The sequence below is a fragment of the Phodopus roborovskii genome, unplaced genomic scaffold (genome assembly GCF_943737965.1).
Source record: "Phodopus roborovskii unplaced genomic scaffold, PHOROB, whole genome shotgun sequence".
Taxonomy (NCBI): domain Eukaryota; kingdom Metazoa; phylum Chordata; class Mammalia; order Rodentia; family Cricetidae; genus Phodopus; species Phodopus roborovskii.
In genome coordinates, this window is record NW_026126682.1 from 3,850,797 (window position 1) to 3,865,834 (window position 15,038).

The window sequence follows — 15,038 nt, forward strand, 5'->3', positions numbered from 1 at the left end:
TTTTTGTCTCTCGCAGTTTTATTCTTCCAAGAGAAGTAGTACTTTAAAAATCATTTTCATTATCTTTATTCAGTAGATTACAATAATTACTGCATTGGAGGATGTTTCAGATAATGAAAAACTAGATTAGCCCACTTCTATTCTCAGTGGCAATTTTGTCACAAAGAAAATCTGTTGTGTTTTATTCCTCTCAAAGGGTATTTTGTATAATAGTTCTTTTATTTATATTACACTAATTTCTTTTAAAGGACACAAATGGAAGCAGGGGATGTGGTCCAAGGAAGAAATTGATATTTTGATGAACAATATTGAGCGCTATCTGAAGGTACCCCATGATAGAGTTTTCACGGTTCCGTAATTTGTTTACTAATGATTGCAAGAATATCCAGGTAACACTGTGTCATTGCTATGAGTGTGTCTCTGATTTTTGTAACAGAAGATTGATGCCTTAATAATTTCAAGATCTATGAGTATAGTATTATATTTTTTAAATAAATGAATTTTAACCACAATGTAGCTTTAGTTACTTGGTGAAATTAGGACAGAAATCTTCATAGCTTCTTGTACTTCCTAAGCCTTTCCTTACTTTTCAGATAGCCTGTGAGTTCAGCTTATCCACACCCTGGGGTCTGCATCTTCTTTCAACTTAAATCATACCAGTCCCATTGCCTTTTTTTTTTTTTTTTTTTTTTTTTTTTAACCAACTAAATTCATTTGCATAGGCTGTTGGTCTTGCAATTCTTGTCATCTTTACTAATAGCCATTGGATATAGAATTTTTGAGGAGTCACTGGAGACAAGAATCCTCAATAAGTACTGTCTGGGAAAAAAAGGAAACAGTGAAGAATTATGAAAGGTTTCTACCATGCAAATGCTGTGTATGAGTTGCACCTTAAGAATTCAGGGAAGAATTGTTTATCCTCAGGATTAGAGCAATTAAGCAAAAAGAGAATTTGATTTGTTTTGAGGCATGGTCTTACTTTGTAGCCTGGGTTAGCCTGACACTCACTGTGTAGTTCTGGCTGGCTTTAAACTGGTTGCAGTCTTCCTCATTCAGCCTTTATGGTACTGTGATTACAGGCAACCCAGCATGTTACATTAACCCTTTAACTGGAAACAAGATAAGTAGCCTGGGCATAACTGGCATAAAGTCCAGGTCAAGTAAGTAGACCTTTATTGTACAGAGAATGAGAAGTAATAAACTTTAAGGAAAAGCTGATAGTTTAGTTAGATTGGTGGTGGAGATCCATACTCTTCTTACTTTTAGGTAGAGTAAAAGTCAGAAGTTTGAAGTGTTGATTGTTAACATTGCTTGGGATAGCAGTGTGCCCTCTTTATTTAGCTGTTAGCATTGTTTGACATACATAAATACATCATTGCCTACCAGATTTATATTCCTAAACTGAATTTTAACTGCACTTTCTAAGGTAAGCTTTGTAAACTGTAAGCTTTAAAAAAGAAAAAAAAATCCATTCTTTATTATAAGTTCTCTACAAATAATGAACAAAAATTGCTTTGCCTAGTCTGTTTTGAGAACGAAACTGTCCACTGGTCACATACATTGAGGAGCTGAGGGTATTCTGGATAGTGATTGAATGCTCACCTGGTTGAGGGGGGGGGTGACATGGGCAGCCAGAAAATGCTAAACATCTTGATTCAGCAGTAAAACATGGTAAGAAATACCAGATTTGGGAAATTAAAAAGGTGGTTTATTGCCTAGCAGATTTGAGTAGATGATCTCCAAGGATCCTTCTATTTTCAGTGGTTCTGGCTAAGATTTAAGAACTGCAAAAGAACACAGCAGACTAGGTGGGAATAGCGAGAACTCACACTGGCAGGAGAAAGCAGATAGGCAAGTACTCTGAGTCCTGGTTAAGGAAGAATTGGAATTACTTAAAAGAGTTTTGGTTTTAGGTCATTTGGAGACTAATGGTAGGATTGGCAGGAATAGGCAGTTTTGAAAAGATTTCTCATTCTTGGTCTTACCATGCTGAAGAGCCACTTTTAAACAGAGAAGTCTCATTAGTTAAGTGCCAGTCCATATATTGAACAAAATGATGAATGAAAGCAACAGCCACAAGCAAAACTGAGAAGGGTAAACATGCTCAATTCATGTTGTCCCAAGTGCCAAGCATGTGTTTGCATTTAGCTTGGATTTACCTGTGTTTATTGCCTGTAATTCTGAAACTCGTATGAATGAGTTAGAAAAGATTCTAAACTTTTTGAAAGATATGCACCACTGTGATTTTACTTGGTTTTGACATTTATATTAAAAATATGGTATTTCATAATTTGTTTTTCTTGCTCAGTATTGTGATTTATGCTATTTACTATGCAGATATATTTCAGATTGCTCATTATATAGGAATTGCTTATATTCATTCTTTTTAGATTTATGCTGTTGATTTTCAAGTAAAATTATTGTAGATGCTTATTGACCTTTGTGTTATTTTTAAATTCCTCTTTGTATTTTCTACGCATTTTGCTATGGATTTTGTTTTTGTTCTCTGCTAGATGTTCATAATATTTGGTATATATTAAAAGTTTATAGGTCATCTATGGATACCTTGTCAAAATTTAGGACCTGTCTTTGCCTTCTCTTCGAATAACATTTAATGGACAAACATTCTTAATTTCGATATCATTTTTTCATTTAAACTTGATTTTTGCATGCTTGTGTAAGATAGCATCTCGTAGATATGAACCTATTCTTATTTATTGTCTTGTTCATGTTTTATAAATTTACATTTAATCCTCCTCATTCCAAACTAATATGAAATAGGGCTTCAGTTCTTTTTGTGTATGGATGACACTTTCCCTAGCATTTTTTACAGTATGAACATCTTTTTTTCCAAGTTCCTTCTAGCTTATCTTTCTGTTATCACGTTACCTGTACTAGTATGTAACGCTAGCCTGAATGGTCTAATACCTGACAGGGCAAGCCCCTTCGTGAATGTCTTGACTATTTTTAGCCCTCTTCTGTTACAAACTTAGTTTGTACAGAATAAAATCCTGATAGAACTTTTTATTGGAATTACACTGACTCACTTTGTAAGAATTATAATGTTTTTTTAAGTTCTGTATTCTATATTCTCCATAGAAGACTTTCATAAACTTTGTATAGAAATGCAAGTTATTGATTTGATATTTAGCAGCTTGATAAAGAGCTTCTTTGTTTTTTTTTTTTCTCAACCTTTTAGCTATCTATATACATGACAATCTTGTCAAGTATGTATTTATGATATGTTACTTTATCAGGTCTATAGCTAACCATGATTCAGTACGAGTTTTATCATTTATGGTATTTTCTCCATATTTTGAAATTTGACCAGCCTCTGCCAGAATGGCCCCATTTTCCAGTGCATCATGGATGGTTCTGTACTAACTGTGGGACTTCAGGGCTGTTTGTAATGACTAAGCTTTGAGCCGTGACCCAAATGGTCTTCTGAAATTTTCCTCATTGGGCTATGTCATTGATGTTACTTTAGCCTAATAAAATCAGAAATTATCACCACACATATTTTTTTCTAAAATGTTTGGTAGTATTTATTCATAATATCACTTGGATCTGGCACTTTTATTACGGTATGATTAATAGTAACAGATTTTTTTTTTTTTTTTTTTTTAATTTTCTGGTTTATGTCTCTGATTTTCTATCTTTTCCAGAATCCATTTTGGTAAGTTGACTATTTTTAGGAGTTTGGTCATTTTCTTTTCTTTTGGTCAATTCATACTTATAAAATTGTTCATAATGCTCATTTGTTGTTAATCTCTGTTTTGTCTCTACTTAGGTCACATTTCTTTCCTCTCTAGTATTTGTGCCTTTTAGTTTGGCCAGAAATGTGTCATTTCAAAATTTATTCCTAATTGATCCTTTCAAAGAATGAGCTTTAAACTTATCTTTCAGTGTATTTGATTGCTAGTGATTAATTTTGCTCTTCTGAATTTCTTCGTTTCATGATTATTTTTAGTTTTTATAAATTTTAAACAGAAACTTGAGTTGTTTGAATTAGATAGTTCATTTTCGGTGCCCTGAAGTATCCCTTGAACTATTACAACACTTTTAAAGTTTATTTAAAGTTTAGGCTTACTAGCAATAGTCTTTTTTTGAATGTCATTGTTGACTTTTAACATTAAAACTAGTTTAAAAAGCACAGTATATCCCCATGCATTGTATCGGAAATCCCTAAATCAAAGAAATGTAACCTATTTAGGCACGCGGAATAAAAGATGCTACAGAAATCATCTTTGAGATGTCAAAAGACGAAAGAAAAGATTTCTACAGGACCATAGCGTGGGGGCTGAACCGGCCTTTGTTTGCAGTTTATAGAAGAGTGCTGCGCATGTATGACGACAGGAACCATGTGGGAAAGTATGAAAACCTGTAATGTTTTCCTGTAACCAGGGAAAGAGACGAGGAACTGCCATTTTTTTAGTTTTAGTTCATTCCTGAAGTGGAAGCAGCTGTGAATCCTTATTGTTAATTTTATCCTAGAAGTGTTAGTATGTGGTGAAATCTCATAATAAGGACTCATTTAAAAATGAGAAATCCGAACTACCTTACTTAGATTAACTTGATTGAATTTACTATGTCAGAGTTTGCTTTGTAGAAATTAAAACTTGGGACGATTAAAGATGTGGGAAGTGTTAAAAGAACTCCAGATTTGTTGATAGCATTTATTTCCTGTTTGATTTGAGACTATAGTATACCAGGTTAGTGACTTCGTTTACTTTTAAATGAGTAGAAATTAACTTGGCTAGCAATGATGAATACTTTTCTGCTACAGTGAGAATTGTTCAATGGAATGATTCTGTGATGTTGCTGATGCTTTTGTCGCTGGCTGGGATTTTAGGTGACATTAGTATGACCTGGTAGACACTATTGAGCTCCCAGTGCTGATTTCCTCTATCCTGTCAGCAGGCTACCAGTGAAAAATACATTTGAAACCTGAAGGGAATCAACTTACTGTTTTATGAGAGTGGGCAAAAACAATTTTTTGGCTCAAGAATAAATGACTTAACTTTCAAAAAAATCTTCCATGTAGTACAAATAGTTAAAAAGTAGACAGCCTTACATAATTTTCAGATAAATGGCTTTTTTTTTTTTTTAATGTATAAAAAGAACATTGCATTGGCTATAGAAATAAAAAGAATTGATATAGTATCTATGCCTGGCTAGAAAAACAAATGATTTTTTTCTCTCTTTACTGTGTACTATATTATCCATAAGTCTATTGGAGTAGTTGTGATTTCAGAGTCCTTGGACCTAACTTTGAACTAAAGGAACAACTAGGTAACATGAGACAGGTGGATATTTTAAATATTGGACTTCCATAGAGAAAATGATAGCTAAAACTAATTACTGGGTTTTTTCTTTTTTAAGAATGTAGAAAGCATCTATTTTAACTTTTAAGAAGTCACTTTAAAACAATACTAATATTAATCACATGCTATAACGTTTAATGTTCAGATCTCTAAATAAAACTGGATTTTGGTAATGTTTTTAGCATTCTGTATTTAATTAATTTATTTTCTATTGTTCTGAATTTCTAGATACACTCCTGAAGAAATTGAAAAACTCAAGGAGTAAGTTCTCAGTTTTTGTTTTCATTGATTGTGATTATTTGGCTTTTTGTCTTATTTTTAATTCTTTAAATTCAAAATTTTGAGCTTATTGGCAGACTGGTTTAAAGCATGAATTTCTGTTAGAAGTTAAATATTAGTATGCCCATAATAAACAAATTAGTATCCTGTTATCAGTCACCAGGTGTTTGGTGATACCACTAACAGGGAATCCAAAAAAAAATTAAATGGATGTTTTCAGTGGCCTGTACACTACATTTAGGGAATTATTACCAGAATCAAAGGCTTGATATAAGATCGACCTGGTGAATGTTGCCTTGAATGTCTGGCTGGCAATACCTGGTAAGGGCTGTATCTCCAGAAGCTTATGTTGCTTCTTTGAGCTATAGCTATGGATACAGTGTGGCAGGTTATGTATCTCTGAAGAAGATTGGAGGTAGATCCTCTTTATGAAGATTTGTTGGACTTCTTAGATGTCTAAAGAAGAGTTGTTAGGAATATGCTCAAATGGAAAAACTTTGGGGCATGCCTGGGATTTGTGTCAATAACCTGAGGGGAAATTTGGTCTTTTTTGAACACATATCCAAGTTATCTATTTCTTCTCTGACCCAGGAAAAGGGCAATTGCTGCCTGTTTTTTTTTTCACCCACAGACAACTGTGGACCCCAATAAAAGGCCACACTTTCAAACTTTGGCTCTCAAAAGTATTGCTGCCCACAACTTGCAAACCAGTCAAAAGGGAAGAAGAAGAATGAAGAATAAGTGATGAAATTAAAAGGGAGAAAACAATTGAACCAAATGCTGATTGGCAGACTCTTGTTCTAGGCTCCGGATAAAGCATGGCAATGACTGGGCAACAATAGGGGCGGCCCTAGGAAGAAGTGCCTCTTCTGTCAAAGACCGCTGCCGACTGATGAAGGATACCTGCAACACAGGTGTGTGAGAGCTGTGCTGTGGGGACTTGCCTGGTCACTCTGCACCTCCTGCCCTTGCAGACACTGTGTGCTATTCATCTTCATTTAAACAATCATTTCCTAGTCTTTTGTGTTTTTTTCTTCCAGTTTAATAGATAAAACCAATAGGGTTTTGTGCTTTCAAATCTAGTAACACTGAACATTGATAACAAGGACATAGCAACACTTCATTTTCAGACAATTGTGCTGCAGTTTTATGTCAGTTCAGAGCTACTCTACATGGTAAAGCATTGCTTAAGACACACAGAAGTAATTTTGATATAAGCCCATCTAACTGAACTTAGAACAGCCTGTGTTTGTGACAACTTCAGGCTCAGGGAACTCCCAGAGCAGGAAAAACCTGCCTGTCTTTCAGTGGTTGGGATATAGTTTTGTGAATCTCCAACCTGAGTTATATTTTTCCATAAATAAATTTATGATTATTAGTTTTTCTGTGTCTTGGCCAGACTCATATACTTCTTAACATATATAAATGAACTGAAGATAAGTATCAAGCCAGTTTCTGATTAAACAATTTTATATAGAAACTCTGCCATTGTCTTAACTTTCTAAGCCTTAATACCTCTGTAAAACAGAGGTTAGAGTAAGTGTTCTCATAGGTCTCCTTTGGTTTTAATGTTTCTGAAGGATCCATAATTCATGTTCTTGTTTAGCTTCAGATTCTAAATGGTCTTTTTCTTTACCCCTTACCTACTTAAAGTAAAATCAAGAATATGTCCTCTACCTCCCTGATGTTGTTACCAGTAAGTAAAACAGCAAAAACATGAAATCTCACCGACACTCATTCTTTGGTGTGGCTAGCTTTAGGAATGAAGCAGAAGCTTTAAATGAAGCTCCAGAGCTTCTGTGAGCTAGTGAGTACAAGCAATTTTCCCATCTGAGTGTTGTTGCAAGATAAACTGTTCTACCCAGGAGCTCATCCTTTGCATTGGAACTTGGTCATACAGGGCTGGATCCTGTAATGGTTGAGAAGATAACAGTGTATCTGAATGATTTTCCTTCTCAGGGAAATGGACAGAAGAGGAGGAAAAGAGACTTGCAGAGGTGGTTCATGAATTAACAAGCACAGAGCCTGGTGACATCGTCACACAGGGAGTGTCTTGGGCAGCTGTAGCTGAAAGAGTGGGTACCCGCTCAGAAAAGCAATGCCGTTCTAAATGGCTCAACTACCTGAACTGGAAACAGAGTGGAGGTACTGAATGGACCAAGGAAGATGAAATCAATCTCATCCTAAGGTTTGTGTTCCATGTTTTTTAGCAAGAAAAGCCTGCTTCATTTCTATAGATGTCTTGATGGACTTTCCTCTTGATTTCCTTTTATTCCTAATGAAAAGCAGCCTTTCTATGGAGAGCCATGTTTAAAAGGCCCTGCGTACTTTATATGGAGCTGTTTTTTTCCTTTATAAAGATTTAGTGCTCAAGCGAAGTATTAGATTGGGTGCAGAGACATAGGCGGTGGTGGTGGTTTCTCATCATCCCACCAGTTAGCCCCAGCCCTAGCCTGTGGGAATGTGGTAGAGTAAGGGTCTCTTTAGTCTGTGGGTACTGTACTAAAGTTGGCGATGAGGACCTAGTCTAATGGTCACACACACCATCAAGCTAGATCAAAGTAAGCACTTCTGCCTCACACAAATTCAGAACACAGCTTTAAGATACTTGGTGAGGGGGTAACTGGAGGATAAGTTGTTTCTCAACTAAATCATTTTTTAATATGATGAATTTCTAAACATGTTTAGAACATGTTTAGCTTAGAGCCAAGAAATAATTTATTTAAAAAAACAAACTACAGCTGGGAGGTGGTGATGTTTACCTTTAATCCCAACTCCAGCACTTGGGAGGCAGAGGCAAGCAGATCTCTGAGAATTCAGAACACCCTGGTCGGCAGAGTGAGTTCCAGGACAGCCAGGGCTATGCTGAAACCCTGTCTTGAAAAACCAGAAGAACAAACTGTGAACATTGCAATACTGCGTGTACAATCAAACCTGCCCTTCATCTGGTTGTAATTTCTAGCCTGCTCCCTTTCCTTCATGTTGCTTCGTCTGCTTCTACCCTTACAGTACCGTGGTTGCACTTTACTGCTCAGTCCTTTTGCTTAAATAATGGTACCTCATTGTCTTAACCTGATTGCTGGTCCTATTACCTGTACTAAGAAGGGGTATGTAAATAAATTTAAGATCTAACAAATTTATTTTGTAATCTGTAGGATAGCAGAGCTTGATGTAGCCGATGAAAATGACATAAATTGGGATCTTTTAGCTGAGGGATGGAGCAGTGTCCGTTCACCACAGTGGCTTCGAAGTAAATGGTGGACCATCAAAAGGCAAATTGCAAACCATAAGGATGTTTCGTTTCCTGGTAATGTACTACTTGTTTACAGTATTACTTCTAAAAAGTTAGTGGTTAGAAGTTCTTTGCCTCAAGTGAAGGCTATTGTGGCAGATTTCCACTTAACTTGCCCTATTTCTTTTAGTAGTTGTCTTTTCTGCCCTACAGAAGAATGCATGTGATTAGTAATTCCCAAAGCCTGTAAAGGGGTGGGGGGACACATTTATACATATTCTTATTCTTCCACATAAACTATAAAGAGGGAATAAATTTTACATGCTTTCATTTAAATACAAACCTTCCTCAAAAATGAGTTGTATAATTTTAGCTACCTTAGCTAAGTGTGTTATATGGGGAAAAGTCTGGTACCATATATTGTAGAAAACAGGCTCTCTGGGTTTCCAGGGATCTTAAACTGAATTTGCTTTAAGATTTGTCATCCCATTGCCGTTTTTGCATTTAGTTGCTAACTCAAGTTACACAATCTCTCTGCTTGAGGTTACCAAACACATTTCTCCTCTAATGATACTCCAACTTGCAGTTTTCAAAACATTCAATGCTGAGGATTTGAATTCCCAATTACAGATGATTAATATAGATGATTGTGAAAGAGCTGGACATCGTGGTTCACACCTGTAATCCCAGTGCTTACAAAGCAAAGGCAGGCAGATCACTAGAGACTGAGACATTGTCCCCCTGACACCCATCAGAAAGAGCAAAATCTAGAGTAAGGAACCCATGAACAACTCTTGTGAAAGACCTTGAGTACCAGTGTTTGGCAGTCAAGTGCAGCCCTTGAGTCATTGGTGGAAGAATGCATTGTTCATTTAAAAATAGAAACAATGTGTTAACATTACCGGTAGTCTCTCTAAACAGTTCTGCCAAAAGCCCTAGGACACAGAAGATGTTTTATTTCCATGTCCTTAACAATGTCCTCTGTTTCCATTTGGTTATAATTCAGATGGCAAGAATGGTATGCTTTCAGTAATTTCTAAAGTCTGGGCATACATGGTGACACATGTCTCTTAAGTCCAGACTGCTTGAGGGGCGGAGTTATAGGATCACTAGGACCAACAATTGGAGACCAACCTGGGCAACATAGCAAGACCACTACCATCTCCAAAAAAAATTTTAATCCCTTTTTAATTTCTTATATGGATGTTTCCAAAGATTTAAAGACAGGCTTTAGTTTGAATATTTTTTATTATTTTAACAGTTCTCATGTGCAGTATACAACTATTTAATCCAAATACTTTCCCTCCTTGCCCTCTTCCCACCCTATTCCCTTGATGCTTAGATGGTGGTCTGTCAGAGAGTCAATGTTCTTTTTGTCTACCCATCTCCCTTCAGTCTTAATAAAAGGTCTTAAACAGTTACATGAAAACCAAAAAAACAACCCAGTGCTTTTGGAGAATAAATCAGGATCTGGAGTTCCAAACAGTAATTGCAATTCCAGTGTACAGCATGTTCAGATCAGAGTCGCCCGCTTGGAAGATAATACAGCCATCTCTCCAAGCCCCATGGCAGCGTTGCAGATTCCAGTCCAGATCACCCACGTCTGTAAGTGTTGGCACCTCAAGACTCCTTGCCATTGGGCCTTATGATCTAGTTAATGGCTCCAATGCCTTCAGTCTTCTAGAGTGTTGATAGAAATTGATGAATTGGGAGATCTAAGGATTTTTATGTTTAACTCAGTGAACATTTGCACAAGTATGAATGTGTAACAGTAGGAAGTTTAGCCACCTAACAATTATAAGTATTTCTAAATCATCTTTCTAGATTTTATAATTGAGGATAAGGATTTTTATATAAATTCATCAAATAAACATCTAAATAACTGATTAGAAAAAAACTTCCTAAAAAATTAGTTACCAGGCAGAGACAGCGTTCAGTGTGACATGAAATCGCTATTTAGTAGAAGACATCCTTTAAAAATTAGCAAGCAGAGAAATAGTATTCAATGTGATATGTCATTTATAATTTCTCCAGAATACAAACAGTATAGTGGTGGGTCTGAGGTAGTGTATTTTAAAAATGGGATCTTTATAAAGATCAAAAAATATTTGAGGTAGTAAAGGGCCACTTTGCTACGAGGAAGTGTTTTTTAATCTTGGTTATCTTTGTCACAGTTTTATGCTTAGAAGACTTTAGTGACTCAGCAATAGAGAGAAAAGATTTTTCACTTCAGTTCCATGTTTACCTTCCAACCCCCTTTCTGATATTTCTTTGATTTTAGTGACAGAAAATAAATGAGTTCCAATGCTTGGAACTACCTTTACCATTAGCCTCCCCTCCCCCTCCCTTTTTTTTTTGGTGGTGGTGGTGGTCCTACATGATGCTGTTTGCCTATGAAAAGATTATTGCCCATAAGTATACACTTCCTTGTTTACACTTGGGCATTTTATTATTTATTGCATTTTGAGTAAGTCTTTGCAGGATACCCTCCAATTACAATATGCTCAGTGTTTCTTGACCTCATCTACAAGATGCTAATAGTGCTTTCCGTCATTAGGACGAACATAAACACACACACACACACCCACACACACCATGCCCTCATTGACAAACACTGGGTACCTATTGATACTATGAGCACCATATATCTGTATGTAATTACTATCAAAGGTACCTTTGAGGGGGGATTGCACTTGCCTTGAATGGGTGAAGCCCAGGGTTTGATCACCTGCACCACAAAACAAAGCTGCTTTGGAGACATTTGTACTAATGACATGCCTTACTCTTTATTTGGCCCTCCCATGTTTTTTATTTTATAGTTTAAGAATTGCAAAGTAGCAGGAGTTCCTAGCCTAAATAGATGAGCTATTATTGAGTATAAATTGTGCATAGATAATGTTAGCTGTCATTAGGATGACATTATCCATTAGGAAGACAGCAAATATTTTATAAATAGAAACTTAATATTCATTCATACCATCTCTTTTTAAGAGTATTTTATTACTTCCAGCAAGGTATGTGAGTATAGTAAGAGTTTTGTATCCCACTCATTATTGTTAGCATTCTCACCCCAGTCTCTTGATTTTGCTCTGAAAAAAATTATCATATATTCTTTTGATTTTAAAATTGCTTTGTTCCTCATAACTATATAGGAAGGACAGTCACTTTCCAGTGGCCATGGAAAAGGCAAGGTTACTAGAACTAATACCTAACGTGCTAGCCCACATCTGTAGTGCTTATTAAAATTTCCAGAAAGTTTTGTTAATCTAAGTTCCTTTCTTTTTCTCTTTCTAGATTAGTCTTGGTATATTCCTCTTGCTTCCTAACACTTAAAATACTTCCAGATACACACCAAGAGTTATAGCAAACCTCTCATATGGTTCTGATAATATCTTTGGCTTATAAGCCTTACGATAACACTATTGCTTTCTATGAGGTGTAAAAACAACCATAAAAAAACATGGGTGGGCATGGTTCAACTGGCAGTAGGCTAAAGTTAGCTGTTGTGTTTGTACGTCTGATCTTTGTGCCATCCCAGCAGATAAGTCCATTCTGTAACTTCAGGTTTGCAGGCAAATGATTCATTCAGTGTGAGATTTCCTTCATGAAGCTGGTTCCATTGGAAAAACTTCACAAAGCATTTTATTATTGTCCTTGTTCTTGCTACAGCTTCCACAGATTCCCCTGCTGCTTCTGTTGACTCAGAAACAATAACACTAAACAGTGGAACACTACAGACATTTGAGATTCTTCCAGTGAGTAATAAATATTTCAGATAATAGTTATTGGCTGTCTTTATGCAAAAGAAAGGTCAGGTTTCTCTTACAAAATTATTATATAAGTAGCTGTAATTAGGATTCTGAGACCAACTGGATAGACTAGACTTAAATGGAACGTCCACTTTTATGTCATTGTCATTCTGCTTTTTCTCTATGTATACATAAAGCAATACATTGTTTTTTGTTTTTTTAATCTGAAAATGAGAGTAATAATAGTGTTAAAGATTTGTACTGCCTCAGGTCAAACTGATTATTAAGGAAAAGTTGGTGGACACTTCATAAGCTATTGGTAATATTTATTGAATATGTTGAGTAAGGTCTTATGCTAGTCACTGGATACAAAATGTTTATAGTTTCAGTGCTTATGGTTACAGTTTTGCAAAATCTTGTTACCTGTAAAAATGTTAAGCAGTTTTCAGGAGTTGGGGAGATGGCTCAGAGATAGAAAGTGTTTGTTTTATAAGGACAAGGACCTTGGATTCCCAGCACCAAAATGTGGGCATGGCAGCATACAAAAACCTATAATCACACCGTTGGGGGTTTAATGACCAGCCAGTCTAACCAAGTGAGTAAGCTCAATTTCAGTGAGAGACTGGTTGGAGAGAGATTGAGGAAGACACCTATGTCGCCCTCTAGCCCACACATGCATTTGCAGTTTTGCCCCTACTATACACTCGGTATAAATGACAGTATTCTAACTGCAAATTTATCTGAAATGAAAATATCAGTTGACAGAAAATTCATGCCTGAATGCTTGATTTTGGATTTTGGGCTAGCAATGTGATTACTGTGCTGGGTGGTAGCAGAAGCTGAAGCTGCAGTCAGCTGTACTGCTGCTAGGATAAACAACCACTTATCTATAATATACCAGCTTGTTCTTCAGTGAGTCAGGTATATTAAAAATATATTGTGGCTTACCAGTGGATTTACCTATATGTAGCTCCATAAGCGAGAGATTCTCTTGTGGTTCTCACTTATTTGAAATTCTCCAAATAAACATACATCTGGATATGATTCAAGTAAATATTTATTGCCTGTAGTTGTGAGGTGTGAGGGGTCATGACTTAAATGTATAGGTTTTTCTTTAGGAGCAATGAAAATTCAAGAAGCAAGTCCCAGTCATGTCCTCCTTCCTAAAGCAAGCCCCAAGTTAGTTCCTATTTTATTAAGAAAATATAAGCACAAACGTTACTTCGAGATTTATTTTGTAGATTTATTATTGTATTGTGAATACCATAATTTAGCCAACACCCTTTAGCTAAATCCCTTGAATATCACCCCATTCCCTAAAAAATCTATTTCCATCTCTGGGCTTGAGACTGTAGTGAACTCAGAGTAGGAATGCACTGATAGCGACAGAATTTTATTTTATGCTTATTTTACTTGGAGAAAGGTAAATGTTTGTTTTAATTATAAGGTCACAGCAAAATATTTTTAAGAGCCTGCTGTTAGAGACATTGCTCAGCTGTATGTGCACTGGCCACTCTTCCAAAGGACCTAAGTTCAGTTCCCAGCATCTACCATGGTGACTCACAATTAAGTTCCAGGGGATTTAGCACCCTTTTCTGACTTCTGTGGGCACCAGGCACATTGAGTGCACAAACAACAGGCAAAACACCATAATTTTCTTAATATATAGAGACTTCAGTTTATTAAAACAATTGAAATGTGTTTATATATGGTATTAGTGTGGATCCCTAGCTGTGATAAACACTTTTAACCTTTAAAAAAATTACTGGTTTTCACTTTGGGGGGAAGCAGAGAAAAAGTGAGTTCCCAGTGGTGGTAGGCCCTTTAATAATCATTTGTAATTCTACCAGCCCTTTGCATCAAATGTAGATATTATCTCATTAGCATTAAGAAAATCTGTATTCAGGGATCCAGGACACAGGAAAGATTTTGGCCAAGATAGTAGACTTTCCAGTTTACCTCTCCCTAAAGTACAAAACACTTAACTCTGTAGCTTGTTAGGTTAACCCTGGCTCATATAGACACTTTGGTTTTAAACCTATTAGTGGATAATTCTGTCACTACAAAATCTCAAAAAGGTAAATATATTTAAATTCTTATTTAATAAAGTATGCATGTGGCTATATTTGACTTCTAAAATGTGTCTGTACTAAGGTTTGTAAATTATTAAAAGCTTTCTTTCCTTTTTATATATATTTATAAATAAGTTTATAAATCTTGTTCAGAATTTTTGTATAGTTTGATTGGTGGGGTGTATTAAAAAAAGATAAACGTACTGCTAGTTAAGATCCTTTTCAAATGGCATCTTCATTTTACTTATTAATCCATAAAAACATTTCAGTTAAATGAACACTGCCAATGTACCTTTCCAAAAATGTGGTGTTAGACTGTTGTTGTTGTTGTGGTTGTTGCTGCTGCTGTTGATGCATCTCATCATTGGCAGGGGCAAAGGGG

The 15,038-nt window shown here is 35.9% G+C and overlaps 1 protein-coding gene across 3 annotated transcripts in view; it reads left to right on the plus strand.

The window, feature by feature from the left end:
- Dmtf1 (cyclin D binding myb like transcription factor 1) overlaps nt 1-15,038 on the plus strand; it is a 46,723-nt gene that overhangs the window by 28,125 nt on the left and 3,560 nt on the right. For 2 of the 3 annotated variants that reach the window (XM_051174597.1, XM_051174599.1), the window contains 8 exons: nt 249-325; nt 4,214-4,371; nt 5,553-5,585; nt 6,408-6,517; nt 7,563-7,791; nt 8,759-8,910; nt 10,231-10,440; nt 12,505-12,590. In XM_051174597.1, the coding sequence (XP_051030554.1) occupies nt 249-325; nt 4,214-4,371; nt 5,553-5,585; nt 6,408-6,517; nt 7,563-7,791; nt 8,759-8,910; nt 10,231-10,440; nt 12,505-12,590 (1,055 nt within the window). The remainder of the gene's footprint in view (nt 1-248; nt 326-4,213; nt 4,372-5,552; nt 5,586-6,407; nt 6,518-7,562; nt 7,792-8,758; nt 8,911-10,230; nt 10,441-12,504; nt 12,591-15,038) is intronic. The other variant, XM_051174598.1, reaches the window with a different exon arrangement.